The sequence below is a fragment of the Hipposideros armiger genome, unplaced genomic scaffold, assembly GCF_001890085.2.
Source record: "Hipposideros armiger isolate ML-2016 unplaced genomic scaffold, ASM189008v1 scaffold_31, whole genome shotgun sequence".
Taxonomy (NCBI): domain Eukaryota; kingdom Metazoa; phylum Chordata; class Mammalia; order Chiroptera; family Hipposideridae; genus Hipposideros; species Hipposideros armiger.
Window position 1 is genome coordinate 4,255,014 of NW_017731381.1, and position 26,039 is coordinate 4,281,052.

At 51.8% G+C, this 26,039-nt stretch overlaps 2 protein-coding genes across 3 annotated transcripts in view; one reads left to right on the forward strand and one right to left on the reverse strand.

The window, feature by feature from the left end:
• Positions 1-14,665: 14,665 nt before the first annotated feature.
• Positions 14,666-19,780, forward strand: KCNK15 (potassium two pore domain channel subfamily K member 15). Its single transcript, XM_019636924.1, has 2 exons — positions 14,666-14,996; positions 18,934-19,780. The coding sequence occupies exons 1-2, from the start codon at positions 14,714-14,716 to the stop codon at positions 19,626-19,628; spliced, it is 978 nt and encodes a 325-aa protein (XP_019492469.1). The 5' UTR covers positions 14,666-14,713; the 3' UTR covers positions 19,629-19,780.
• An 826-nt stretch (positions 19,781-20,606) lies between these two features.
• The window catches only part of RIMS4 (regulating synaptic membrane exocytosis 4), a 56,168-nt gene continuing 50,735 nt past the window's right edge, over positions 20,607-26,039 (reverse strand). For both annotated transcript variants that reach the window (XM_019636891.1, XM_019636890.1), the window contains exon 6: positions 20,607-25,050. In XM_019636891.1, coding sequence (XP_019492436.1) covers positions 24,832-25,050 — 219 coding nt within the window. In that variant the 3' untranslated portion in view covers positions 20,607-24,831. The remainder of the gene's footprint in view (positions 25,051-26,039) is intronic.

Below are 26,039 nucleotides of genomic sequence, written 5' to 3' on the forward strand. Positions count from 1 at the left end.
TGGCAAAAACCAGGATTCAAACCCAGAGAGTCTGGCTCCAGAGCCCACGCTCCCGGCCACCAGGCTACCCTGACCGCAGTTGCTACAGTGTTCGGGAGGAGAGATGCAGAGCCTGGAGGAGAAGTCGTGGGTTTGGGAAAGAAGGAACGGAGGGGAGGACCAGCTTGTGAGATCTTGTCTGAAGGATGGATGTGACGAGCAGCGGGAATGAGACACCAAACGTGTACCTGGGCTTTCTGCTGGAGAATGGGGAGAATGGGGTGGGGGGGGAAGAGCAGAGGTGAGCCCCGTAGGTGGCAGATGGGAAGAAGTGGCCTCGATGTTTTGAGTTCGAGGAGGCAGCAGTCACTTAGGACAGTGTGGCCATAGGCAACTAGAGATCAAAGACGAGTCAGGTCTGGATACAGAGAAAAGAGTCAGGTCGAGCATTTGAGTCACCTAAGCAGAGGTAATCAGATTGACTGAGCCAGTTTAGTTATAGAACTAGCAAGCAAGTATGTGTGTGTGTGTCGGTGTATATAACCTCTCATCACCCCGTCCACCCTCCTGCTGCTCCCTGGCCCGGCCACCATCATCTCTGCCCAGGTAACTACACTGGCCTCTTTCTGCTCTGCTGACTTCCACTCTTGTTCCTTATAGTACGTGCTGGAAGGACCCTGTTAAAACCAAGCCAGATCATACCAGTCCTTTTTAATTCTGAGAAAAGCAAAAGGCCTTTGCACAACCTACAAGGCCCCCACTCTCTGCCCCAGTCACCTCACTGCCCTCACCCTCAGCTACTCTCCCCCTTGTTCATGCTGCTCCAACCTCATTGGCTCCCTTGCTGTTCCTCAAGCACACCAGACATGCGCCTACCTCAGGACCTTTGCACGGGCACTTCCCTCTGCCTGGAACCATCTTCCTCAGATACTCCCATGACTAATCCCTTTGATCTCTTTCAAGTTTGACTCACATGTCACCATTTCACTGAGAACCCACTCCGGCCACCCTCTTCCAATGATGCACATAACACATATTACCCTTTGAACACACTACATGAGTTACTTATAACATTTATTATTTGTTGCCAGACTCCACAAGTACTGGGACTTTTGTCTGTTTTGTTCACTGATGGATTCCCAGGACCTAGAATAGTACCCAGAACACAACCAGGCTCAGTCTTTAATGAATGAGTGAAACAATATATCTTGCTTTATAAAAAGGGATTTAATGCGGGTTAGAAAAGTACATATGTAGTTGACAAACAGGAGTGGCTGCCCAGTTCACAATGATTTTCCAATCCTAACCTCAGTACTTCTCAAAGTCGGGTCCCTAGACCGCAGTCATCAGCGTTGTCTGAAAACTGGTTAGAAATACAGATATCTTGTGCCCCATTCCAGAAACCGTGGGGATGGGCCTAGAAATCCGTGGTTTAATATATCCTCCACCTCATTAAAATCTGTGTCAGATTAATAGTGTGGCTTCAGATGAGAATCGCAAGAAAACGGTGGTGCGCTGCTGCCCCCTTGTGGCATTTTGGTGCATGAATCGTGGCGAGACCACAGGCAGGAGAAGCCCTCTGAGATTGGGGCCCAGCGGCTTTCTCCAGTTTCGCTGCAGATGGAGAAACAGTCTCACCGAAGGGAAGCGCCTTGCCCAAGGCCTCAGCGTGAGACGGTGATACAGCGAGGCCTAGGGTTCTTTCCTATTTGTGTCCAATGCAGCAGCTTTCTTTTCTTAAAATATTATTTAAACAGATGCCTGTAAGGGCCCCTGCTGGGCCCTGAGCCAGGGCACCTCCATCTGTCCCCTGGATGACTCCCTGGTCCCTCAGCCCACAGTGCAGCTCCCTCCTCCCATCAGCCACACTGCGCAGCCAGAAGGATCTTTCTGGGGCACAATTATAGTTACATCACTCTGCTTAAACCCCCCTGAGGCTCAGAGTCACCCCCTGGGTTGGCTCCAGGTACCTTCCATGACTCATGGGCCTGCTGCGTCTTCCAAGCTCTCTGTGCTCCAGCCACACTGGATGACCCGGGCTCCCCACTCTGACCCAGGCCTTTCCCCAGGTTGTCCCCTCTGCCTGGGGCCCCCTTTCCCCCGGATCTTCACTCGATTAGGCTTCATTAATCGCAGTTTTCATGTCTACCTGAGAACGGCCCTCCCCAGCAGCCTCACTCCCATCCTCTCACCTGCTCAGGTGCGGTCCTCCTGCCACTCCCCCCTTCTTACTCCCACATCTTCCTCTCCTCCCTTTTTTCTGGATCAGTCCCATCAGTATATACACATGCTGGTCCTTTTTCCAGCGCTGCGAAAGGTGGTCACGCAGCCCACGAGTCCACGCGCATCCTGGCTACTCCGATAACAGGCAGGGTGCCTTCTTTAAGGGGTAACTCTAGCAGCCTCGCTAGGGGTACCTGGGAAAGCTAAGGCTACCCATGGCCACTAGGTTTCACATGCCATCGAAAGGTCCACCTGCCTCTCCCCGGATAACATGTGGTCTAGGTTCGGAGGCACATTCTCAGCCATGCGGTCGTGATTTAGCTGATTATGATTTAGCTCATCCTTGGGAACTCATCTTGTCCCTCTTCCACTGCAATTAATTATAACATCAGGGAGAACCCAAGGGCAAGAGCCTAGGCCTCTTGGACACCTCGATGCTGGCCAGCGAGCCTAGCTGTAAATGGCCCCATCACACTGGTCTGGTTCTTGTCTGTGGCCCATTGGCTGCCGGCTGCTGGCTCCTGGCCCCTCACCACTGGCTTTCATAAAAATGTTTCCAATCTCATCGCTGGGCTAGGTCTTTTCATCCACTCTCCATGGCAATACTCATGGGCAATACTTAACATGAGCTTCTTCAGTTGCTTCTCCCCAGCCCTGAAGCCAGCAGGCAGTCAAGCACAGGTGGTTGACTTCGACTTTCATCTCCCTTCTCACCTCAAGGACTGGACCTCCACGTCCCGATTACCCTCCCGCGTCCTTCCATCTCTGAGACATCCCATTCATGTCCCAGTCTCCTCCCTTCCTCTCTTGACTCCTGCCCTGTGCCCGACTCTCAACCCTATTGAAGTCCAAGGTTTTGGAAGCTGGTAACCTCCACACCACCTCACCCTCACTCCAGATGGTCAGTCCAGGGTCCTGATGTGGCCCCTGTGATATGCAAAGTCCTCCTGCGTCCTTTCACCAGCTCAGGCAGATTTTGATCGCCAAAAGAAATCTAAACGTATTTAAAAATTTCTTGTCAAAAGTCAGATGTGTAATGTTTCCTTAATCATGGTGGTGTGTGAGCTGCTAAACTTTCCAGTTATGTGAGCCAATAAATTATCTTTAGTACTTAAAATAGCTTGAGTTGGGATCCTATAGCTTGAACTAAGAGTCTCCACAAATATAATTGTATACTGTCAGGTTACTACCTGTCTGTTCCTGGCTTTTTGTTGGGCTTTGCACCGTGGATGTTTAGTAGGTTTCTGATTCATTCCTACATCCCCAGAGCCCAGCAGGACCTGGAACATGGTAGGGATTATATTTACTACATGCTTGCTAAACGGTGACTGAGGCCTGGGCGCTAGCCTTGACTCTGCCTCTAGCTTGTGACCTTGAGCATCTGGGTCTCCTTTCTGAGCCCAGTTTCTGACTCTGCACGATGAAAATGATTATCTTTGCCCTGCCTTGCTTGAGAGCTGCGGTGATGACCAGATGAGCCCAGCCTTCTGAATGTACTTGGCATACTCGAAAGCTCTGCATACACAGGAGCTATGATTAATTATATTTTCAAGGATGCACATTTTGTCCTAATTTCATCAGCCCCCCCCTCCCCGCAATAGACTGTGGGTTCTTGGGGCACAGAGCAGATCGCATGTTGGAATAGCAGAAAGAAGATCTGAATAGCAGATAAAACAGTTTCAGCTGTCCCCAGCACCGCCTCCATGCAGTATCAGCCCTGTACCTGCAGATGAGATCAGCAAGAAGGGCCCCTGGTACCCAGCACCTGCCTCCCACATCCTTCTGCCAGAAATCATTGAGACAAGGGGTTCCAGTGTCTCCTTGAATTGGATTCATTGCAAGTGACATGAAAATGGGGCAGAGGCTGGCTAGCTGTTCTCCAAACTGTCTCCCTTTTCCTCCTGGCCACCCAGAGAGAGACCACATCTCCCAGACTGGTACTGAGTCTGGCTGTGAGAGATGACTCCAGGTTCAGACCATCAACCCCTCTCACAACCCTCTACACCCACACGCCGCCCTCATCTGCTGATCCCATGCAGAGGACCCAATGGTGCCTCCAAGACTCTGCAACATGGTTTTTCACTTTTCTTGATAAGCCCAGGACTCCTCAGGCAGCTAGGAAAGTCTACAATTTCCTTCGCAGACTGGCGATATTAAATGTATGAAATATAATACATGGAATTACAAAGGAAGCAAATTATTGAAATATGGTAAACAGAACAAAAAAGCATGTGAGATGCTTATTATATATGCTTCTTTGTGAACATATTAAACAAGATCTAGTCTAATTATCATCATTTCAAGATGGTTATAGTATAAACAATATTTCAAGATCTGCTATAACTGTCACGTGATGTGAAAAGACCTGTGATTTCTATTGGTGACAAATAGGTACGCCAATACTACTGTGTTTGTCGTCTACATTCATAATGGAAGGAACTGCCAAATGTTAGCTAGAGGTCAGTGTAAAGATGCAGTTATTTCCCCTTTCAAGTTCATGAATCCTTGAATTCCATCCACAGAGGTTGTCTCTGGGATAAGGAGCTCTGCTTTAGGGCATTACAGAGCCACAAGAAAGAAGGAGTCTGGGTCCTTGGATGACCACACAGAACAGAGGTCCTTTCAACACATATTCAACCCAGAGGAAAAACTATAATAAATCCTCACCTAACAACTTCGTTAGGTTCTTGGAAACCGTAACTTTAAGTGAACAGACCTATAACGAAACCAATTCTACCCTAGGCTAAGAGTCAAGTTCCTAAGGCATATTTCTGGTCACAAAAACATCACCAAACTTCTAAATAAAGACTCAAAACACTTCTAATATTAAACTTGGAAATCCATGTAAGCTATATACACATTTAAGCAAGATGAATCAAAACAAGCAGGATAATGATTTTCTAGCCCACTTATTCCAGTTCAGGGTCACGGTGGCCAGAGCCTGTCCCAGCAGCTTGGGGTGCAAGACGGGAACCCACCCTACGCAGGACGCCCTTCCATCGCAGGGCGCATCACACACACCCACACTCACTCAGACGGGGGCAATGCAGACACACCAATTAACCTCACAGGCACCTCTCTTGCATGTGAGAGGGAACCGGAAGCCCTGGAGAAAAGCCATGCAGATGTGGGGAGACCATGCAAACTCCACGCAGACAGTGGCCCCAGCCATGAATCCATTTTTTTTTCTTTTCTCAGCAACATTATAATGAAACAATGTTGAAGGAAATGACGCTATTCCAGGACCTACTCTATTTTTTTCTAGGAACATTGAGATTCTAGGGCCAGGCCTGATATATTGTTCCAGCTGAATGACCCTGAGTAAGTCATCTAACTCCTTGGAACCTCAATGTCTTCATAAAGAAAACGTAGACTATGATTCAGTCTTAGCAATCATGACGATGAAGGGGGAGAATAGCTCTGAATGCGTGCAAGCTCTGTGGTAATTTATAACTGAGGTCTTCAAACACCAGCCACTGAACTCATACTGAAAATAAGGACACACAGTGAAATTCCATCTGTAGGACTGTCCTTTACTCCGAACTTAGGACTTTCCTAATTTGAGGGGTTATGAAACTCATTCTTTTATAAAATGAGGATGATTATAAACAGTACTTGTGAACTGTTTCCATTGTCCTTACTTTGCAAATGAAGTTGGCAATGTTATTTGGATTCACAAATATTTTGTGAAAGGTGGTTTTATGAAGACCACAAAGTATGAGAATCATTGCTTTACACCACCACAAAAATAGTCATGCTTATTATCACTCAAAATGGATAAAGCTTAGAGAGGATTTGATCGCTGACCTGGCATAAGTTTGAAGAATAAAAATACTTACCATGTACTGAGGGTTTAGATCTCAAACAGATCTAAACCCTTCACGTGTGTAAGTGGTTTATTGAATAATCTGAACTTGGTGAGGGACACACATAAATGGGTTTAGTGTTTCTTCAACCATTGCCTTTGAACACATTTAATCAAATCTCTCCTCTTGCCCCATGCCTTTTAGTCAAGTTTGAATATCTAATCATATTCTGTTTAACACTTCTTCTAAATCAAGCTTGATCCCTCACCTCAAAAATGCATTGTTATTTAACTTAACAAACTGTTAAATAGCCTAACTAGGTGCACCTTACAAGGATAGGCACTATTATTAATGGCATCTTACAGATACTAAAGCCCAGAGAAGTGAGGTAACTTGCCTAAGGCCACACAGCTAGTAAGTTACGGACACAGGATTCAAACCCAGGCTGTCTGGCTCCAGAAATTCACCTTAATCTCTGCATTACAGTCTTCTGCAGTACTGGGAGCAGTGTGAGGGTCCTTACCACCCTTCACCCCTTCTAAGTTCTAGCTTTTTCCATTTATAAGGCTTGGAAGGAGCAGTGGAAGGCAGGGGACAAAAATCTAACTGTCGTTTTTTCAAGTCCTCTCAGGAAGATAGATTCCTTCTGCGTGGCAAGTGTCCAAAGGCTAACATTCCTGGGCCATATAAGTAGCTTATTCAGGGGTCCTTGTAGTGGTCTCCTGACTGTTCAGGGAGGTCTAGGACCCCAGGACCTCTCTTGGACCCTATCCCCAGAAGTACACTTCACAGCCTCTTTCTGCCAGGGTCCTCTTTCCTGGAAAGCAAAAGGATCATCCCTTTTGGGCAGGGTACTGACCAGATGGCCTGGCACCCACACCGCTCATGGGAAGCTCACTCACTCTTGAGCAGCCAAGCGCTGGGTGTGCAGGATGTCCCCTGCCCTGCCAGCTCTCTCTAATCACTTTCTTCCTGCTCAAACAGGCACCGAGGCATATCTGCAAGCCTGCCCAACAAGCAGAGAATCAGACACCACTCACGGACCACTTCTTACAGGAACCCCAAATCTCTACAAGGCTGCCCAGTGGTCTCTATTCCGTCTAAATACACCACTCCTGCCCAGGCATATTGAATGCTCACCACTAGCAGGCCCCTCTGGCATCCCTCCCACAGAACTGTGTTATGGACAGAAAGCTGAAAGTTTGTGCCCCTGCTAAAATTCCTATGTTGAAATTCTAGCCCCTGAGGTGATGATATTAACAGGTGGGGCTTTGGGGGTGATTAGGTCAGGAGGCGGAGCCCTTATGAGTGAGATTAGTTAGTGCCTTTATAGGAAGAGATAGGAGAGAGCTTGCTTCCTCTCTCTACTCTCGGCCATGTGAGGAGCCAGTGAGAAGATGGCAATCTGTAAACCAGGAAGAGGGCTTTCACCAAGAATTGGGCCATGCTGGCACCTAGATTTCAGTCTTCCAGCCCCCAGAGCTGTGAGAAATACATGTTTGTTGTTTAAGCCGCCCAGTCTATGGAATTCTATTTCAGCAGCCCAAGCTAAGACAAACAGCACATTTACCAAGAATCTATTGGGTTTCTTCCCAAACCAGTTTGTACCAGCCGCACTTGTTACTGTACTCACGTTATTTTATTAGATATTCCACGAGCTGATGAAATATGAGTGCAAAAAAGGATGAGATTTGTTTTTGTGAAAACTCAATAAAGATGAGTTGCTAAACTATACTGTCAAATCAGGTATGAAAGAAACAACTACAAAAGATCTGGGGGAAAAAATTACCCTGAGAATCTAAGGGATTGCTGCACTCAAGCTGCTACCCAAGTGTCTTTAAATCCTTGCTCCACTTGAAATAAACCAAAATTGGAAACCAGAAGATAGAATCTGGGAGTAATTTATGTCAGGAGGACAACGTGAAAAGCCAGTTAGCGCCACACTCAAAGAACAGGTGGGCAAACATTCCAGGTGTGTTCATTTAAAATGATTCCCTGCTTCTCTGATTAACTGACTGACTAACCCTGGTCCCCACTGAGTGGGACACATGGGCTTCAATGGGGTTATTACCCTCATTTTGTAGGTGAATAAACTGAGGCTCAGGATAACGGCAGGTAAGGGGTGGAGCCGCAATTCAAAACCAGCCAGCCTGGCTGAAAGTCCACGCTTTCGCTGTCTAGGCCAGCGGTGTCCAATCAATCTTTCCATGATGATGGAGTCATTCTGTATCTGCCTGTCCAATGTAGTAACCACTGGCACATGGGGCTACTGAGCACTTGAAAGGTGTCTCGTGTGACTGGATAATTGAATTTTTCAAATTTGAATTAATGTAAATATAAATGGCCACATATGGCTACTGTATAAGACAGCACCACTGCTCTGTGCTACGCTAGTAGCACATGCCATTCTTGGTGTCTCAGGGGCTTTTATTTCTTTGCTTTGACCCTTCGCAGTCTTGATGTCTCCTGAAATGCAAACCCTGCCCAGACGTCTCTTGATTCTAATCCATTACGTTGACTGAAGAACAGGAGGGGTGGGCATTGGCAGGAGGAAAAGGGGCAGGCCTCTGTTGGCAACCGCTGAGCTCGGATTGCCATGTGGCAGCAACTGCCACCTTGTGCCTGCACAGGGCTGTGTGTAGCCTTTAGGAGCAAGGGCTTGGCAGCAGTACAGGACAGCTCCCTCCTTCTCAGGCTGGGCGACTTCAAGCAAATCACTGCATCCCTTAGAGCTTTGGCTTTCTCCTCTGTTAAGTGGGGTTAAAAGTGCCTGGTGTCCTGAGGATTACATCAAGTGATGATTGCTCAGCCCCTACCTTCCTGCTTAGATCATAGTAACTGCTCAGTTAATGTCCTTCTAATTCACTCCAAGCTTCAGAATCACCCTCCCACTCAGACCAAAGGCACAAGAGGAAAAAAAATATATGGGGGTGGGATGGAGAGAGAGAAAACGTTCTTTTAAAAATGTTTTATTGAGGGCCGGTTCGGATCCCACATATGAGGGCCAGTGACACTGCCCTCCACAGCTAAGATGCTGAACAACAGCTCAACCTGGAGCTGGGCTGCCGTGAGTCACTGGCGATGGTGTAGGCTGCCGCCCCTGCTGCAGTGGGTTGCCATGGGCTACCGTGTGTAGCCAACAGCCGCCGTGAGCGGCCGTCCAGAAGCCGGTGACTGATCTGCCTCGCCCAGGAAGAGTGCAATGATGGTGCCAACTTGGGCCAGTGAAGCAACGTCCTCCACAACTAGACTGAAGAACAAAACGACAGCAACTTGTCTGTTCCCCTTCCCCCAATTCCCCAGCCCTGTTCCCATCCCACAATTCCCCAGTGAAAAAAAAAATCTTAAAAAAAAATGTTTTATTGAGAAAATCCTCAATCGTACATGAAAGTAGATAGAATGGTTTAATAAACACCCCCCCTCCCCATACTCCTATCACTTAGGTTTTTAAATTATTAACCAGAGTAAAGGTTTCAAGACCTCCATTCACCCTAAATATCCATCTTTAGGAGGCTGAAGAACAAATTTCCAAGGTCTCCAACTAAATGGCCACAAACACGTGACAGGAATCCTATATAAGCAGTCCTGATGGGCCCCAACAGTCAGAGATGGGGTCGTGCTCATTTGTCCCCCAGATAATATCCTAGGAACAATGGTGACCCCCATACTGGGCATGGCGACGGTGTTTTCCTGAGGATACTCAAGGTTCCCTCTCTCTGGGTCCCCCAAGTGATATGGTTTGTCTTCCAGTGTTAGAAGGTTCTGGGAGATCCCAAATCCTAACCAACAACGTTCTTTAAATTAGCACAAGGCAGCTTTTAATTTCTTGCAACCCAGGTCTCTAAAAGATACTCAGGCTGCCAAAAGGCCACAGCTGCCATTTTGAAGGACCTGGTACCTATTGTCTCCTGAGGTCAAAATAATCCATTCTTTTAGAAGAGAGACAAGAAAGAGATCTTATCTGGGAAAGCTGCCTGGTCCTCTGGCCTTTGGGAAAATTACTGAACTATAATCAAACGATAAAAATCAATGCTTCAAGATTCCAGTAAGCCCGGGGAGTAAGCAGTGTGGAAAAGGGAAAGAAATTAATTGGGTGGAGGAGGGGTGCTCACATTTCCTGGCACCTACTATGTGCTGAGCACTCCTTCACTACTTTCATTCAATCCTCACGGGAACACCGTTAGGCAGATATTTTATACCCCTGTGTCACAGGTGAGGAAAGTGAGGCTCACAAAGGTGAAGTCACTTACGCAAGATGGAACCGAGGTCTGGCTCGCTCAGAAACTCATGTTCTTTCTTAACCACTTGCCCTACTGTGTGCCACCTTAAATGACAGTCTTCTCTCTCTGAGCCTGTTTCCTCTCCCTGGCATGGGAATGGCACGGCCTGCCCAGCTCACAAAGCTTTCAGAAGGATTTAGACTCATAAGGGATGTGAAGTGCTTTAAAAGATGCCCAGGGCCCAGCTGGGGACTGGGCTCACCTGTCTCATTGTCCTCATAGCCAGCAACCTTGGAGCCGTGATAGAAGATCCAAGCCTCGGGGAGAGGCATGAAGGGACAGAGGAAAATCACCAGGTCCTCTCAGGCTCCCAAAGGAGGAAGGAGGGGAGGAGGCAGAGGGAGGGGAGCTGCAGGGGGTGCCTTGGGGTGTTGCTGTTTTTGGTGACTGCACAGCTGACGGTTTTCCAAGCTGAGAAACACACATACACAAACTCTAACCTCCTTCAGCTTAAAATAGAGCCCCTGAACCGAAAATGCCAAGCACAGGGCAGAGTCACCTGCCTGGCAGGGCCAGACAGCTCCCCCATGGCCCCAATAATACCCACCCCCAGCGGACACATTTGACAAAGCACCTCTCAGCTGCGTGTCACAGGGTCCTCACAATGGTAGGGGCAAACAGCCAGCCAGCTCTCCTCAGTCCCATCTTAGAGATGAAGAAAGTGAGGTCCAGAGAGGTGGCAGGAGGGTGATCAAGCCAGTGGCATCTTGCCTGATGAGGCCGTGTACTGGAGAGATTGTGATCTTGGGGGTCTGAGTTCAAGTTCTGGTTCCGCCACTGCCTGGCTGTGAGGATTTGGCAAGTGGGACCTCTTCTCCTCTGTGCCTCTGCTGCCTGCATTGGAGAGTGAGGGCTCATTTAGTATTGTCTGTGAATATGCTGGGGACGGACAGGTGCGTGACCGTTTTAGCTTTGTCCCTGCTTCTGGAAAAGAATTTTTGACATCTGCAGGCAGACAGCTGTAAACAGGGAAGAAAGCGGCTACCTGCTACCAGGCACCTGGAAAATGACACACAATATCTTTTATAATCCTCTACATGGTCCTAGGAGGTAGGCATTGTTATCACCCCATTTCTCAGATGGAAAACCAAGGCCCAGAGAAGTGGGAGCATTCTATCCATGGACACGTACCTAGAAAGTGGAGGAGCTGGAATTTGAACCCAGGCCTCGCTGGCTCCAGCTGTGTTCATGACCAGGACCTCAGTAACTGTCCCCGGCATGGACCCTGTCCTTCCCCTAAGAACAAGCTGTCCCCACCCCCACACTGTCCCAACAAGCTCTTCTCAGGTCCTTCGTGGGCTGTAGGTCCCCGGTGCCCCATCCACCCCCACTCTGAGATTATAGCGTAGGTTCCTGCTCTGCTAAAGTCTGGGCAGGAATCAGAAAATCAAACTTGCTGACGCCATTGCTAAAAATAAGGCTGAGGCAGCAGCCCCAGCGCCCTGCTTCTGGGCCACTGAGCTGCAGTCTGCTTCTGGGGTGGTGGGGGAGGGGGGTCCAAGGCCCCCTGATCATGCACTGGGCCCCAATTCTACCTGAGAACTGAATCAGGGCAGGTACTGGGTGCAACGTCTCTATGGGACCCAGGCATTTGCTCCATTGTGGTATTCGTCATAGTGGCTAACACTTCTAGACAAGTCCTCAGAGCCAGACACTGCTCTGTGACAGTAAAGTGTCACATCTACTGTCTCAATTGATCCTCACTGTAGTAGTTTCCTGTTGCTGCTGTGACAAATGATCACAAACTTAGTGGCTTACACCATGCAAATGTACTATTTTCCAGATCTGTCAGGTGGAGGCCTGCACAGGTCGCACTGGGCTAAAATCAAGGTGCTAGCAGGACTGAGTTCCTTTCTGGAGGCCGTAGGGAAGGATTCATTTCCTTGCCTTTTCCAGATTCTATAGAGAAGTCGCCTGCTCTCTTTGGATCATGGCCTCTTCCTCCATCTTCAAAGCCAACATCAGGCCAAGTCCTCCTTGTCTTGCACCTCTCTGCTTTTCCCTCTTCTGCCTCCCTCTTCCAGTTAAAAGGACCCTTGTGATTACACAGATATTCCAGGATCATCTCCCAGCTCAAAGTCAGTTGCTTAGCATCCTTAATTCCATCTGCAACCTTGATCCCCTGTGCCATGTAACCTAATTACATGTCCTCAGGATAGGACATGGCATCTATGGGGGTGGGGGAGGAGCATTATTCTGCAGACCACAGCACCGAATGATAGAACTTTTTTCGAATCCTATTTTACTGGTGGGGAAACTGAGGCATCCGATTTCACACAGCTGGTAAGCAACAGAAGTGGGAATATGAACCCAGGCAGTCAGGGTGCAGAGTCCATTCTCTTAACTTCTACGTGCTGTGGCCACTCCTTTGTCCATAGTCGCTGGTGTGTACTCCTGCCAGGTCTGGGGGCAGGCAACAAAGAGGTGACTAAGATAGGATCCCTGTCTTCAGGGGGGAAACAGATATGGAATGCAAGAATTTCAATGCAGTGAGAGGGATGCAAGATGGCAGGAGGCAGAGAGGCCTGTGGCAGCAGAGAAGGGCCACCAGAGGAGGAGTCAGGAAGCGAGATGTCCAACTGGGAGTGGAGGGATGAACAGGGCTTTATCAGCCACACCTACAGCACAAGGAGCTGGTGATGATTAAATGCATTAATCCTGGGAAAGTGCTTCAACCGGTGTCTGGCCCCTGGCAGACATTCAATAAATGCTGGCTGTTGAGTGGGATGGGGGGAGCGGGAGGACTGTTCCAAGCAGAGCAAGAGTTTGTGCAAGCTGTTGAAAGTTTATTGTGGCAGAGGGGCTGTGGGTAGAGAGGCTGGGGCAGTGATGGGGGGCAGGTGATGCATGCCCAGGCTGCAGCCGAGACCAGGGAGTGCAGACGCTCTGGACAGCAGCAGGAGAGGCTGCCAGGTGCTTTGTTCAGAATCTCTACAAAGGCCCACCCACACTCTAAAATGTGGGTCGCCTTGGTGCTGGGGGCGGGGGGCAGGATGCATTCCTCTGGAAGTGAGGTCAATGGAAGTCTCCCCAAGCACCCAGCTGTTCAGGTCAAAGACATAGGGGTCATCCTGAGTCCTCCCCTTTGCCCTCCACATCCAACCCATTGCTCGGTGCGGCAAGGTGAGACTAGCTACAAGGACAGACTGACCCCACATCCCAGGGGCTTAACGCAACACAAGTTCAAACAGGTGTTCCTGGTGGAGGTGGCCTTGCAATGTGTCACTTAGGTTCCCAGGCTCCTTCCACCCTGTGGCTCTGCCCTCTTCTAAAGACTCTGCATTCAGCCTGTGGGTGGGGAAGAGAGGAGGAACATGGCATATGGGAGGATTTTATGGGCCAGGTCTGGAAGTGGCACATGTCACTTCTGCCCACATTCCATGGACCACAGCTTGTAAGTGCAAGAGAGGCTGGGAAATGTGGCTAGCTGTGTGTGCCCAGCTCCACCTCCCCAACACATCTCAGGTCCATCCGCTTCTTTCTACCTCCAGGGCTGTGGCCCTGGTCCAGGCTACCCTCAGCACCCATCTGGACTACAAGAGTCTCCTAGCTGGCCCCCACTCTTAGCCACCATCCCTTTTCCACATGACAGTCAGAATGCTCTTTTTGAAAAATGTCCATCAGATCATTGGTAAGTTTGTTTTCCTGTCTATAGCCTTACCAATTGTACTGAAGAATAAACCCATATAAGGGCCTCTAAAACCCTGTGTGAAGTCACCTCTGTCTTCCTTCTGCTCCCTCCTGCTCTACACTCTCCAGCACCCCAATTCTCCTGGCTCCAGCCTCGCCTCCTAAAGCACTTACACTTGCTGCCTCGATGCTCCCTCCCCTGTCACTCCCCAAAGAGGCCTCCCCCCAGAAACCGGTTTCCTTCTTTCTCACACTTGTCTTAAATGATCTTTTTGTCTGGTTTTTAGCCAACCCTCCTTTCTAGGACATCAGCTCTATTTACATCAGGAATCTTGTTTGCACCGGTAGGTGCTTGGTAAATATTTGTTGGATGACTGACAAACTGATTGAACGAACGAACGAACGAACGAATGAATGAATGACTTGCCCAAGGTCACAGGATGAGAGGGTGGTGGGGATAGGACTTCTGCAGACCCAGGCTTTGGGCGCTTTGCTCCAGATGTCTCTGTTTGCGGATACATTAGCCCCGGGGCGCCAGCGGGTAAACAAAGGCAGATGTGTGTGGTGGAGGCAGGGCAGCGATGGCTGGAGGAGCATCGTTGCCCTCCTAGCCACCCCTTCGAGGCCCCGCCTTTGGGTGCCCCACTCTGGCCACGCGCAGCCCGGGCTCCCGCCGCGCGGGTCACGGGCGCCGGCAGGGGCGGAGCGGGCGCGGGAGGCCGTCGGGGCGCATGGCTGCAGCCGGGACCGGGGCGGCACCACGCGGAGGGGGACAGCGCGGTCCCCGGCGCAGCCATGAGGCAGCAGAGCGTGCGCACCGCCGCGCTGGTCCTGTGCATCCTGTCCTACCTGCTGGTGGGCGCCGCGGTCTTCGACGCACTTGAGTCAGAGGCAGAGAGCGGCCGCCAGCGGCTGCTGGCCCAGAAGCGGAGCGAGCTCCGGAGGAAGTACGGCTTCTCCGCTGAAGACTACCGCGAGCTGGAGCGGTTGGCGCTCCAGGCTGAGCCGCACCGCGCCGGCCGCCAGTGGAAGTTCGCCGGCTCCTTCTACTTCGCCATCACTGTCATCACCACCATCGGTGAGCACCCCGGCGCCCCCCCTCGGTGCCCGCTCCATCCCAAGCAGCCCGCGGTGCCCCTGGGTTTGCAGTCCACCTCTGCCCCTGCCCAGCTGGGTGACTTTGGACGAGTCATTTCAGCTCACTGAGCCTGACTTGCCTCCCTCTGCAAATGGGCTGTCATTCCACGCAGTCGGGGCTGGGAGAAGTCAGAAGGTCAAGTTTACCAAGAGGCCGGCATGCAGGAGTGCCCAGAAAACGCCCCGGGGGCTGGGAGGCAGAGGAAGTGGGACCAGAAACCCAAGTGGCTGGAGTTGCTTCCTTGCCTGGCTGCACCACACTAGCTGTGTGACCTGAGACAAGTTGCATAACTTCCCTGAGCCTCAGTTTTCTCCTCTGTAAACTAGGGGGGCTAATAGGCCCGCTCTCATTATCAAGCAAATAACATATGCAGAAAGTTTCAGCACAGGGGCCTGACACAATAGAAAACACTAAAACAAGAAAGTGATTTTTGTATTATAATTATTATTCTGTTACTTCCAGTCTGTCTTAGTCACTGCAGTATGGCCAGTGCCTGGCACATAGTAGACACTCAATAAATAGTTATTGAAGGAATGACTGATTACCACAAGATCTGGACTTCACCCTCGGGGATTCAGAGCACTTTCTCTGCAGCATCTGGACAGCCAGCCGTTGCCATGGCTACCATTGGCTGGTACCTGTGGAGCCTAAGCCTAGGAAAGCAGGAAAGGAGGCTCTGCAGGGTTCCCAGCTGGGTGCCAGCCACTCCCCAAGCCCCAGCTGTGGATGTTCAGGCGCCCCCTTGGGCTTGGATCACCATCCTGCCTTGGAGGAAATGTCTCCATAATGCTCTTGCAGGTGAATATGAGCTTGTGGGTTTAGCACTGGAGTCACGAGTCTGAGTTCTGCAAATACACGGACCAGAGTTCTGGTCTCATCTCTATTGCCTCCTGCCTTCTCTGGTAACTGGCGGTACCTCTCTGAGCCCTGGTTTCCTCAGCTGCAAAATGCAATTGTTCCTACCTCATTGGGTGGTTGCTAGGTTTAAACGAGGTCAAGCATGTAAAATGCTTGGCACGGTGCCTACAGCTAAATAGGCACTATTAATTAGTAATAATGACAATTCGTTATTTGCCAACTGTGGGGCCAGCTCCCATTCAGTCCTTATGCCCCACCTTGTCAACGTGGGCACCCTCGCTTCCGTCTCTTGTCTCTCAGCCTTCGACTCTCCCTGCCGCCATGCCCAGTGGTGTTGGAACCCATCCACCTCTTCTGCTCTCCCCCTCATTCTTTGGAGGCCTGCTAGCTGGATTTGGCTTCCTCTTCTGGATGTGCCCCCTTTCTCCTCCCCCCACCTTACCCATCTCCCCTTCCTGCCCCTCCATGCATGGGGGGGGGAGGGACTAAGAGTAGAAACAGGATTTTTGTCTTTTTTGGCCACCTAGGGTCGCCAACCCTTGCAGTGTGGCCCCCGCGGCATAAGCCAGCCTTGTAAAGAGCCAGGTGCCAGAACCCAGGAGTGTGAGCCCTGCTTTGGTAGAAGAGAGGCACTGAGAAGCCATGGAGGAGAGTAGTTCATAGCTCAGGCCTGTGACCGTCGGGCAGCTTCCTCCCAATGAGTGTAGTTTCCTTATCTGTAAAATGGGGATAATGTCATCTCATACAGTCACTGAGAGGGTTACGTAAAATAATCCATGTGGAGTACCCAGCATGGTTTGCTAGTATCATTACTCATGTCACTCTGCCAAAAATCTGACATAGTCTCAAACAGCTGGAAACGGCACTCCCTGGCCTCTTAATCCTAAAGAGGTTCCTCTGTCGCACACTTAGCAGCACCTCCTTCAATTTGGTTTATCATTATTATTAATGATTAAACTTTCATGGAGCCGTAGTCTGTCAGGCTCTGTGTAGGGCGCTGGTGACTAGGGACACAGAAGTAACCAGCATGGTTTCTCGCCTCAAGAAGCTCATAGTCTAGTGGTGGGCAGAACCCTCAACCCCCCACTTCCAATAACAGATAGGGCCATGCAATAGAAAAGTGAAAGTGGAGCCATAGGTCTTTAAAAACACATACTGTGTTGATATTTTGAATAAGTTATATATGCACACAGTACACGCTTCACCCGACACAAAATGGTATAGAATAAAAAGGAAGTCTCCCTCTCACCCTGTCCCTCAACCCCCAAATTCCTTTCCATGGATCAAATACAGTTACCAGTTTCTTATGTATCCTTCCAGATATATTCTCTGCCTATATATTTCTTTAAAACACACACACACACACACACACATTATATAGACATATTATACACACAATTTTTTCTCTTTTTTCACTTACTATATGTAGGTGATGTTTTTATATTAGTCCCTAAATAACTCTGTTATCTTTTTCAAAACTGTATAGCAGCTCTTCTCAACCTCCGCACTATTGACATTTTGGACTGGATAATTCTTTGTTGTGGGGGCTGTCCGGGCTGTCCCATGCATCATAGGATGTTTAGCAGTATCCTTAGTTTCTACCCACTGGATGCCAGTAGCACACAGCCGCCACCTCCCAATTGTGACAACCAAAACTCTCTGGACATTGCCAAATGTCCCCTTAGGAGCAAAATCACCCTGAGTGGGAACTGTTACTGTGTAATATTCCATCATTTGGATGGTACCATGATTTATTTAACCAGGTCCCTAAGGATGGACACTTAGGCTGTCTAAAATTTTCACTGTGAGCCACAATGCTTCAATGATAACCCACGTGCATACATCACTTTGCACATGTGTGTGTTTTGGAGGACTAACTTCCTAACTGTAGGACAGCACAGGTCAAAGGGTTTTTTGTATTTTACATTTTGGCAGATGGGGCCAATCTTGGTCGAGAGGGGATATTCTGTTGGGGAAGGCCTATTGGCTTTTGGGGGGTCATGGGACCCTTTGAGAGTATCATGAAAGCTCTCGCTCCTCTGTCCTGGAAAAGACACATATCCACTCCTTCCAAGACTCAAGGAAGCCCACTCATGTTTAGGTCCCCTACAACAGTGGAGGGGACCCCGTGAAGAATCGCTACACCGGGCTGAAGAGGTGTTTAGTGAGAGCTGGCTTGGAGCAGGATCTGGGAAGGAGAGTGGACCGGGGCAGGGCAAATAGGGCAGTGGGGCGGGGGGAGGAGAAGGAACCTGAGAAAACACAGGTGGAGGTGGGACATGCTGGTTGGGAAAACAACATAGGGTGAGGCTGGAGAGGTGACAGGGATTCAGATCATGAAGGAACCTGGACGCCATGTGGGAACTGAGACTTGACCCTGTGGGAACTGAGAGCCACAGAAGAGTTTGCTTTTTTTTTTTTTTTAAATATCAAGACATAATTTACATCCAGTAAAACTCACCATTTTCAGTACACACTTCTGCGGGTTTTGACAAATGCAGACCTGTCCTGTAACTGCAGCTACGATCGAGACATAAAACATTTACATCACCCTTCAAAATTCTGTCCTGCCCCGTTGTCGTTTAACCCCTTCTCCTGTCTCCGTGACTGGCAACCACAAATCTGTTCTCTGTCCCCATAGTTGTGCCAGCGTGTCATTTAAATGGAAGGTACATGCAGTATGTGCCTGTGGAGCTTGGCTTCCCTGTAATTCATTTGAGAATCATCCTTTGTTTGTTGCTGCAGGTAACTGCAGTTCACCCCTTTCTATTGCCCCAGAGAATTCCATGGTAGGGTTGTTTATCGGTTCCCCAGTTGAGGGACATTGGGGGTGTTCACAATTTGGGGACAACCAGGCAAGGTTTTGAAGCCAGGGGAATGTCCTAGTTAGAACTAGCATCTTCAAGATGCTGCGCCAGCTCTGGGGGATGGGAGCGAGACCGGACAGGCCGGCCGAGGGCGACAGTGGTGTTAGAGGGTGCTGCGCACTCACCGACCCTCCCCTCCGCTCTTGCTCCAGGTTACGGCCACACCGCGCCAGGTACCGACTCGGGCAAGGTCTTCTGCATGTTCTATGCGCTCCTAGGCATCCCCCTGACGCTGGTCACCTTCCAGAGCCTGGGCGAGCGGCTGAATGCGCTGGTGCGGCGCCTCCTGCTGGCGACCAAGCGCTGCCTGGGCCTGCAGCGGCCCCGCGTGTCTACCGAGAACATGGTGGTGGCCGGGCTGCTGGTGTGCGCGGCCACCCTGGCCCTCGGGGCCGCTGCCTTCGCGCACTTTGAGGGGTGGACTTTCTTCCACGCTTACTACTACTGCTTCATCACCCTCACCACCATCGGCTTCGGCGACTTCGTGGCGCTGCAGAGAGACGAGGCGCTGCAGAGGAAGCCGCCCTACGTGGCTTTCAGCTTCCTCTATATCCTCCTGGGGCTCACGGTCATTGGCGCCTTCCTCAACTTGGTGGTCCTGCGCTTCCTAGCAGCTAGCACCGACGCGCCCGAGCGTGCTGTCCGCCGGGCCAGCCCGCTCCGCCTGGGGGCGCCCGAGAGCCGCGGCGGCCCGGCCCGCCCCGGGGGCTCCTCTTCCGTCTCCTACCGCGTCCACCAACTCGAGATGTGGGCCCGCGACAACCTGGGCTTCTCGCCACCCGCGAGTCCTGGGGCTGTGGGCGGCTGCGGGGCAGGCAGGCCCCCAGCCCGTCGGAAGTCCATCTGACAGCCCTGCCCTACAGGAGGTCCATCCCAGAACGGAAGGTCTGGGTTTACCCATCAGTGCACCGCTCTCCCCAGAGCTTGGAGAGGGGCGAGGGACCCGTGGCCGCAATGCCAGTCTTCTGCCACGGCCCGGTTCTCATTCTCTTCTGTGGCTAGCCCCTCTCCCCTCTCCGAAAATCTATTAAAGTCGCATCACAAGCACAAATACGACTCTATAGTCGCCCAGTAGGTGCAAATCCCTCTCATCCACATTGTTGTCTAGGAGAGGCTCTCCACAGACCCATGTCACTAGCCGACCCTCCAAAGTGGAAGCAGGTGGCTATTTTTCTGTTGTCTGAAGAGGCCAGGTTTCCGTGTTAGAGGGGAAATGCACGATTTTCAACACTGGAATCCTACCAGTGAGGCCAGCTGCTCACACTATGAGAAGCACAGGGGAGGAGATGAACTGACAGGAACCATTTACCATCCAGTGTGGACGAGCGGACAAATCACTGCACTATTTAAACGATCGCTTTCTCTTGCTCAGCGTGTAGAGAGGAATTGGCCCAGGTGTTAATGTAACATAGTTCCCCATCCCCAAGCTGACGCTCTTTGTCCTTGGCCAGCCCCTCTTGGGGAGGAGAGGAGCCTTGTTGACACCTACCATGTCATGGGGGCCACCTGGACGCAGCTGAATGCTGTGAGACAAGCTCTCTTCTATGAGCTCTAAGATCTGGGTCCTGCCAGATCCCTGCAGTGTGACCTTGGGGAATCTCAGTTTCTGGGCCTCAGTTTCCACACCTGTAAAATGACTGGGTTCACCCAGAATCCTGCCCTCTCCTATGCACCTCTGGCAGGGTTCCTGGGACGGGCCCATGAGGGGGCATTACAAAAGCCCACAGTGGGGCATGCTGGCATCCTGTAGTACTCAGCTTCTTAAAACACCAACTGCCCTTAGCTGCCCAGATAGAACTGTCTCAACACAAAACAGCAAGCCAGGTTAGAAAAGCCAAAAACTTTAATTTTCAACATGAGCTACATGGTCATGAACACAATGCAACGTGACCCACTCCAACCCAGGGGCCCCGGAAACCCTCCCTCCTCAAAGGCCCGAGCTCCCAGACAGGGAATGAGGGAGAGGTGGGTGGACAGAGAGGCCCCAGCCTGCGGACCCGGAGTCCTGCCTTCCTGCCACCCCCTCAGGAGGCAGTCGTCCAGTGAAATGGCTTCAGCTGTGATGCCTGAGGCCCTGGGTTCAAGTCTCCACCTTGCTCTCACAGAAGCTATGAATAATATGGACACGGTCAGCCTCTCCACGGGGTTTGTGAGTCAGATGCTCATGGACATGAAAGCCTCCTGTTCACGCTGAGGTGCTGCTATACAGACACAGGGCCCTCCCAGAGAGCTGCAGGAGTCATTACAGGGGTACAGGGACAGCTCAGTCCCCTGGGCCTGGCACAGCACTGCTGCTCAATAAATAAATGCAGGTGGCCTTGCCTGATGCAACAGCTGTGCTCCAAGGGGGGTGGGGCCCAGGAGCTCCTGCTTTCAGGGACTGGAGGGTGACTCAGCTTGTAAAGTGCATAACCACCCCCTCAACTGCTTTACCTCCCCGTGTAGAAGAAAGGGCTCTGAGCTATTGCAGAACTGAGCTCTGGTCCAGGCTCTGCCACTCACTCACAGTGGGACCTTGGCAGGCACCTTCCCCTCTCAGGGCCTCAGCTCTCTCCTCTTTAAAATGGGGCTGATGATAGAGGCCCCACCTACTGCCCAGGGCCTGTGAGGGTATACTCGAGGTAAAAGCACTTGGAAAACAAAACGTTTGAAAAGTACTACAGGAAGATCAGACATGATTACCTCTGAAGGTTTTGTGAGGGTTTCCTTAAGATGAGGTGTACTATAGCCGCCTCACTCCCCCATGGCCCCAGGCAGGACCTGGTGCTTCTTACCTCTCTCAAGTTGGTCCTGGAGGGTTATGGCCCCTTGGTGTCCCCCAGGAGAGCTAGGTCTCTATGGCAACCCTCTTCCCCAAACCCGGTCCCAGAAAAGTTACTGGCCCATGGAGATGGAACCAAGCAGGACTGGGTGGCCCAGGGCTTCAAGGCCACAAATACTTATCATGGCAGCCATGTCCTGGATCAGTGGTCTCCTGTCCCAGGAAGGAAGTACAATGGAACCCCTGTTCTGTACCCAATGCTCGCTTGCTGACTCTGGGCCTCGGTTTCCTCATCTCTCAATTGGGCTACAATTTGCCCTGCCCATCTTTTCAAGGCCACTGGGAGGCTCCACTGAGAAGGGAGGAGGAAGGGTTGTGAGAAGTGGCAGTGCCACCTTGTCCTGCCCAGGCTCTAGCTCAGCCTCAGGTACGAGGATGAGGAGGCCCAGGCTGGGGGTGCCATCGAACTCACAGGTGACCCAAGGCAGCTCTTCCTGCACTGGGCCTCGGTCTCCTCACCTGTAAGATGGAAATGACTTTACTAACGGTCCCAAAGCTCCTTTCCCTTTGGTATGAAAAGTGGACTCTGGACAAGGAAAGTGGAGACGATTCCCTCCCACGCTACCCCTGCATGTGACCGTTGGCCCAGAGATTGAAAAAAATCATTCCCCCGAGAGACCCCAGCCTCCCCACCCTGAATGCCCCCAGCTCTATCCTCTCTGGTCCTCTCCCCAAATGGTGGCGTTTGAGCTGCAAAGGATCTGACAGCAGTGGGGACAGGCTGGGCTTGAAGGTTCCCAAAGCTAATAACCCCCTTCCCTCAGTAAGGACAGAAGGTAGTTCCCATGCCAAATGGTCAGAGCCCCTTGGAAGGGGGTGGGAGGCACGTGCTCACAATGGTGATACAAAGAAATAGGGCTCCAGCCCTCACTCACCCCACCCCACCAGGAGGTGAGCTGAAATTTCACAAAACAAACAAGAAAGTCAGTGAGGGGGCCCTTGGGGACCACCCCAGAGTGTTGTTATTGCTTTGGAGCTCTCTCTCTCTCTCTCTCTCTCTCTCTCTCTCTCTCTCTCTCTCTTTATAAAGGCTGCGCAGACACCAGAGGGCGGGCTCAGGCTGGGGGGGGGCACCAAGCCCCCTCTCCCTCTGGCTGGGACAGCCAGGCTCTGCCCGTCTTTGAAAACGACCCCTGAATAACCAGAGCGGTGATGGCTGCAGAGAGAGGAGGCGCTCTCCTGGCTCAAAATATTCCAAATGGCGAGTAATAAATGAACAGCAGAGAAGTCACATGGCTTAAAAAAAAAAATGGAGGAAGGGCTGATCCCGGGCCTCAGATGTCAGTCTACCCAGAGCCTGGCTGCCTCCTGCTCCAGTCTTAGGGTTCCACCCCCACAAACCTAGGGAGCTCTGAAGGTCTCTTGGATGAAGGGGTCCATCACCCCTTCCCAGTGCAGTGTGAGAAGCGCCATGGAGGCGAATGAACTCAACCAGACTTTAAAGGATGCCCAGGACTCAAACAAGCTGGGGGTTGGATGGGGTGGGGCACGGTGGGGTGCGGGGAGGAATGCCAGGTGAGAGAATCGCCTGGTCAGTAGCCTAGAGTGGGACCAGGGACAAGGCAGGACCAGACATAGCCTGGTCTCCTCAGTGGAAAATGACCCCCTTTTAACGGAGCCCGGGCCCCCTCCACCAAGGACCACATCCTCAGGAGTGCTTCGTAAATAAAATCAGTACCAAGGATAATAACCAAGAACATCTGAGTATAGTGGGGCAGCCCCACAGCTACAACCCTACGGGGGGGGGGGGGGGGAGAAGGAATTGCTGGCCTCCCGAGCTCCAGGCCCAGGCCAGCGAGGAGACAGGGGTCTCCTCTCCACCCCATCCCAGGACTCTGGGAGAACTATCTGCAAGCTAAGAACAGGCCCCAGGGCTTGGAACACTAACTACCCAGCTAACCTGGACTACGCCCTACACAGCAGGGACTGGGTAATCAGGGGTGGTGGGCTGCTGGGTGCCTCCCAGGGGAGGTGGCAGAAATGTGCTTCTATAAAGAGGGGCCAGCCCCAGTCCTCCCCAAGCATGCAAAAGGGCTTCCGTAGGCCCCAGGGAGGGCTGGGCCCAGAAGGCAGCTACCCAGGCTTGCTTGAGAGGGAATCTCCCAGTTCTTAGACTCACACCACCTCCACACTCTCCTTCTCTCCTTGAGCCAAGGTTATTGAGGCCGGGGCAGTGGGTTCTGCCCTTAGTACACGTGGTTTGTTTAAAAAGACTAAAATAGGGGAGCTCTGTTGCCTCCCCAGACCCCTCACCTGGAGGCAGAGGGGTAGACAAGATGACTTTTGACCTCATCCAACAAGAAGGGATTCCCCAATTTGGGAAACCCTCACCTTGGCATCACCAGTCCCACTCCCAGCTTTCCCCAGACTCCCTCTCCAACCCAGCACCCCAAAATACAAAGATGGTGAGCTCTCTGGGCTTGGGGTTCTGGAAAATCGGGGTCCCATAGCTCCACCAAAACCCAGATGACAGAGTTCTTCCCAGTCTGATAGTTTCCAAAGTAACTTGTTGCAATCCCACAGAGAGAGGCACCCTGGGGGGTCTGTGCCAGGCCCTGGGCACCTCCCCCTGTCCTTTGGTCCCTGCTGGACCCCAATTCCTAGAGTGACCGGCAGAGGGGCAGGCAGGAGAGGACAGACAGATGGACTCGGACAGGCTGCGGCAAAGCTCCTTCCACGGGCAGGTGGAGGGAGGCCTGAGCTCCTCTTCAAGTGGGGGGCTCTGGGCCCCCCGGAGCTGGCTCCGGATCCTTGCAAAGCTGCCCCATCAGCTTTGGGGCAGGTGTAGCTGCCTGAACCCGGTGCCGCAGGAAAGACACTTGCTGGTAATTGGCACCATGGAGATGGCCGCTGGGTTCTGGACTTGGCTCCGGGCAGCGAGCTTCCGAGGACGCAAAAAGGGGGAACGGTCAGACAGTGTCTGGGGCAGGAGAATGGTTTGCTCTGCCACCTCAGTCTTTCCCTTCTCCGAATTGCAGCCACATCCACCAGGTCAAGAACCGGCCAAGTCAAAAGTGCAGCCAATCCCGTTGGGAGAGGAAAGGTCTCGGGACAGGAGGCAAAGAAGGGGTGAGGAGGGTCTCAAGGGGGGCAGGTCTCCCCATTCTGCTTCCCCGCTGTGGGGGAGAACTCCATCCTCCTCTGTTCAAGGTGCCCCTGGGCCTGGGGTCCCAGGTCGGGGCTGGGTGGTCTCCAGGCCATCTCGGGGAGCCCCTCCCCATCCCTGGCATTAAGATCGCTCGCTGCAGGGCCCCACGGTGCTCTCGAGGGACAACTGGGATGCCTGCCGGAGCAGGGGGCCTGTGGCTGGGTCCACCATAGAGGAGGTGGGAAAGAGCTTGTACCAGCCCACGGCCAGAGTGGTCAAGTCCAGCTCCTCCAGCAGCACGCGGGCCACACCCATGAACTGCTTCCGCTCCATCCGCCCGTAGTTCCCCCACACGATCACCTGCAGGGCGAGAGACACAGTGGTTCCAACCCTCCAATGACACTCACAGGCCGAGAGCCAGCTCCTGGGGTCGCCCCCATGCCCAGTTCACCTTCGAGTCCTGTGGATCTGACCACCTAAGGAGTGCTTAAGTCCAACCATATTTTCCTGCCCCCAGCGCTGCCATCATCGCTCACCTGGATGGCTGGCTCGCTACCTGCAGTCTTGCCCTCTGCATTCCATTCCATTCTCCACACGTCCCCTCTTTGAACCCAAGTCTTGAAGGCTGACCCTATATCGTGAGCTCCCTACCTGCATCCCCCATGGGCCCTCTGCTCCCAGAGCCTCAGACACCCACTCATGAAACAGGCATGGTGGATGGTCTTCTGCTTGTTCCAAAATTGTGTCTGCATGCCTCGAGACTAGAAGGGTTTTCCCAGGCTTTGTTGACAGGGGTCACCAGGAAGACAGACATTCCCATCCTTACCTATGCACACATGGGCTTCACCATTGAAACAAGTGCCCCACCAGAGAAGACTTCCGTTACTGAGAGTGATGTTTTCTCTCCTATTCTATTTCACTCCATTAAAGGAAAATGTGCTGAGACTGGCTAAATTGATTCCACAACTCACTGATGGGTCTCAACCCACCGGCTGAGAAACTCTGTCCTAGACACGACCTGGGCTTCCCAGTTTGGCAGAAGTCCCACTATCTTGGCAACTCGTAACACCTCGGCCCCATCTTCAGTTGCTTTGCTGGCCCAGGTGAGGAGCACGAAATTGAGGTACAAGCCACAGGTGCCCAAGCGACAGCTCCGTGAGGACGGGCATATGGTTCCTGCAGGCACCTGGCCTGGGACTTGCCTGTACCCACGTTTCACAGCTGTTTCTAGCTCCAGGTTTGAGTCACCACTGGGATCCTCCTAACGGCCGGAGGGCCAACCCCCTGTCTAGATCCTCAGAAGGCTCCCAGTCCATTGTCAATGTGCCCCAGGCTAAGGCCTTGGCCTC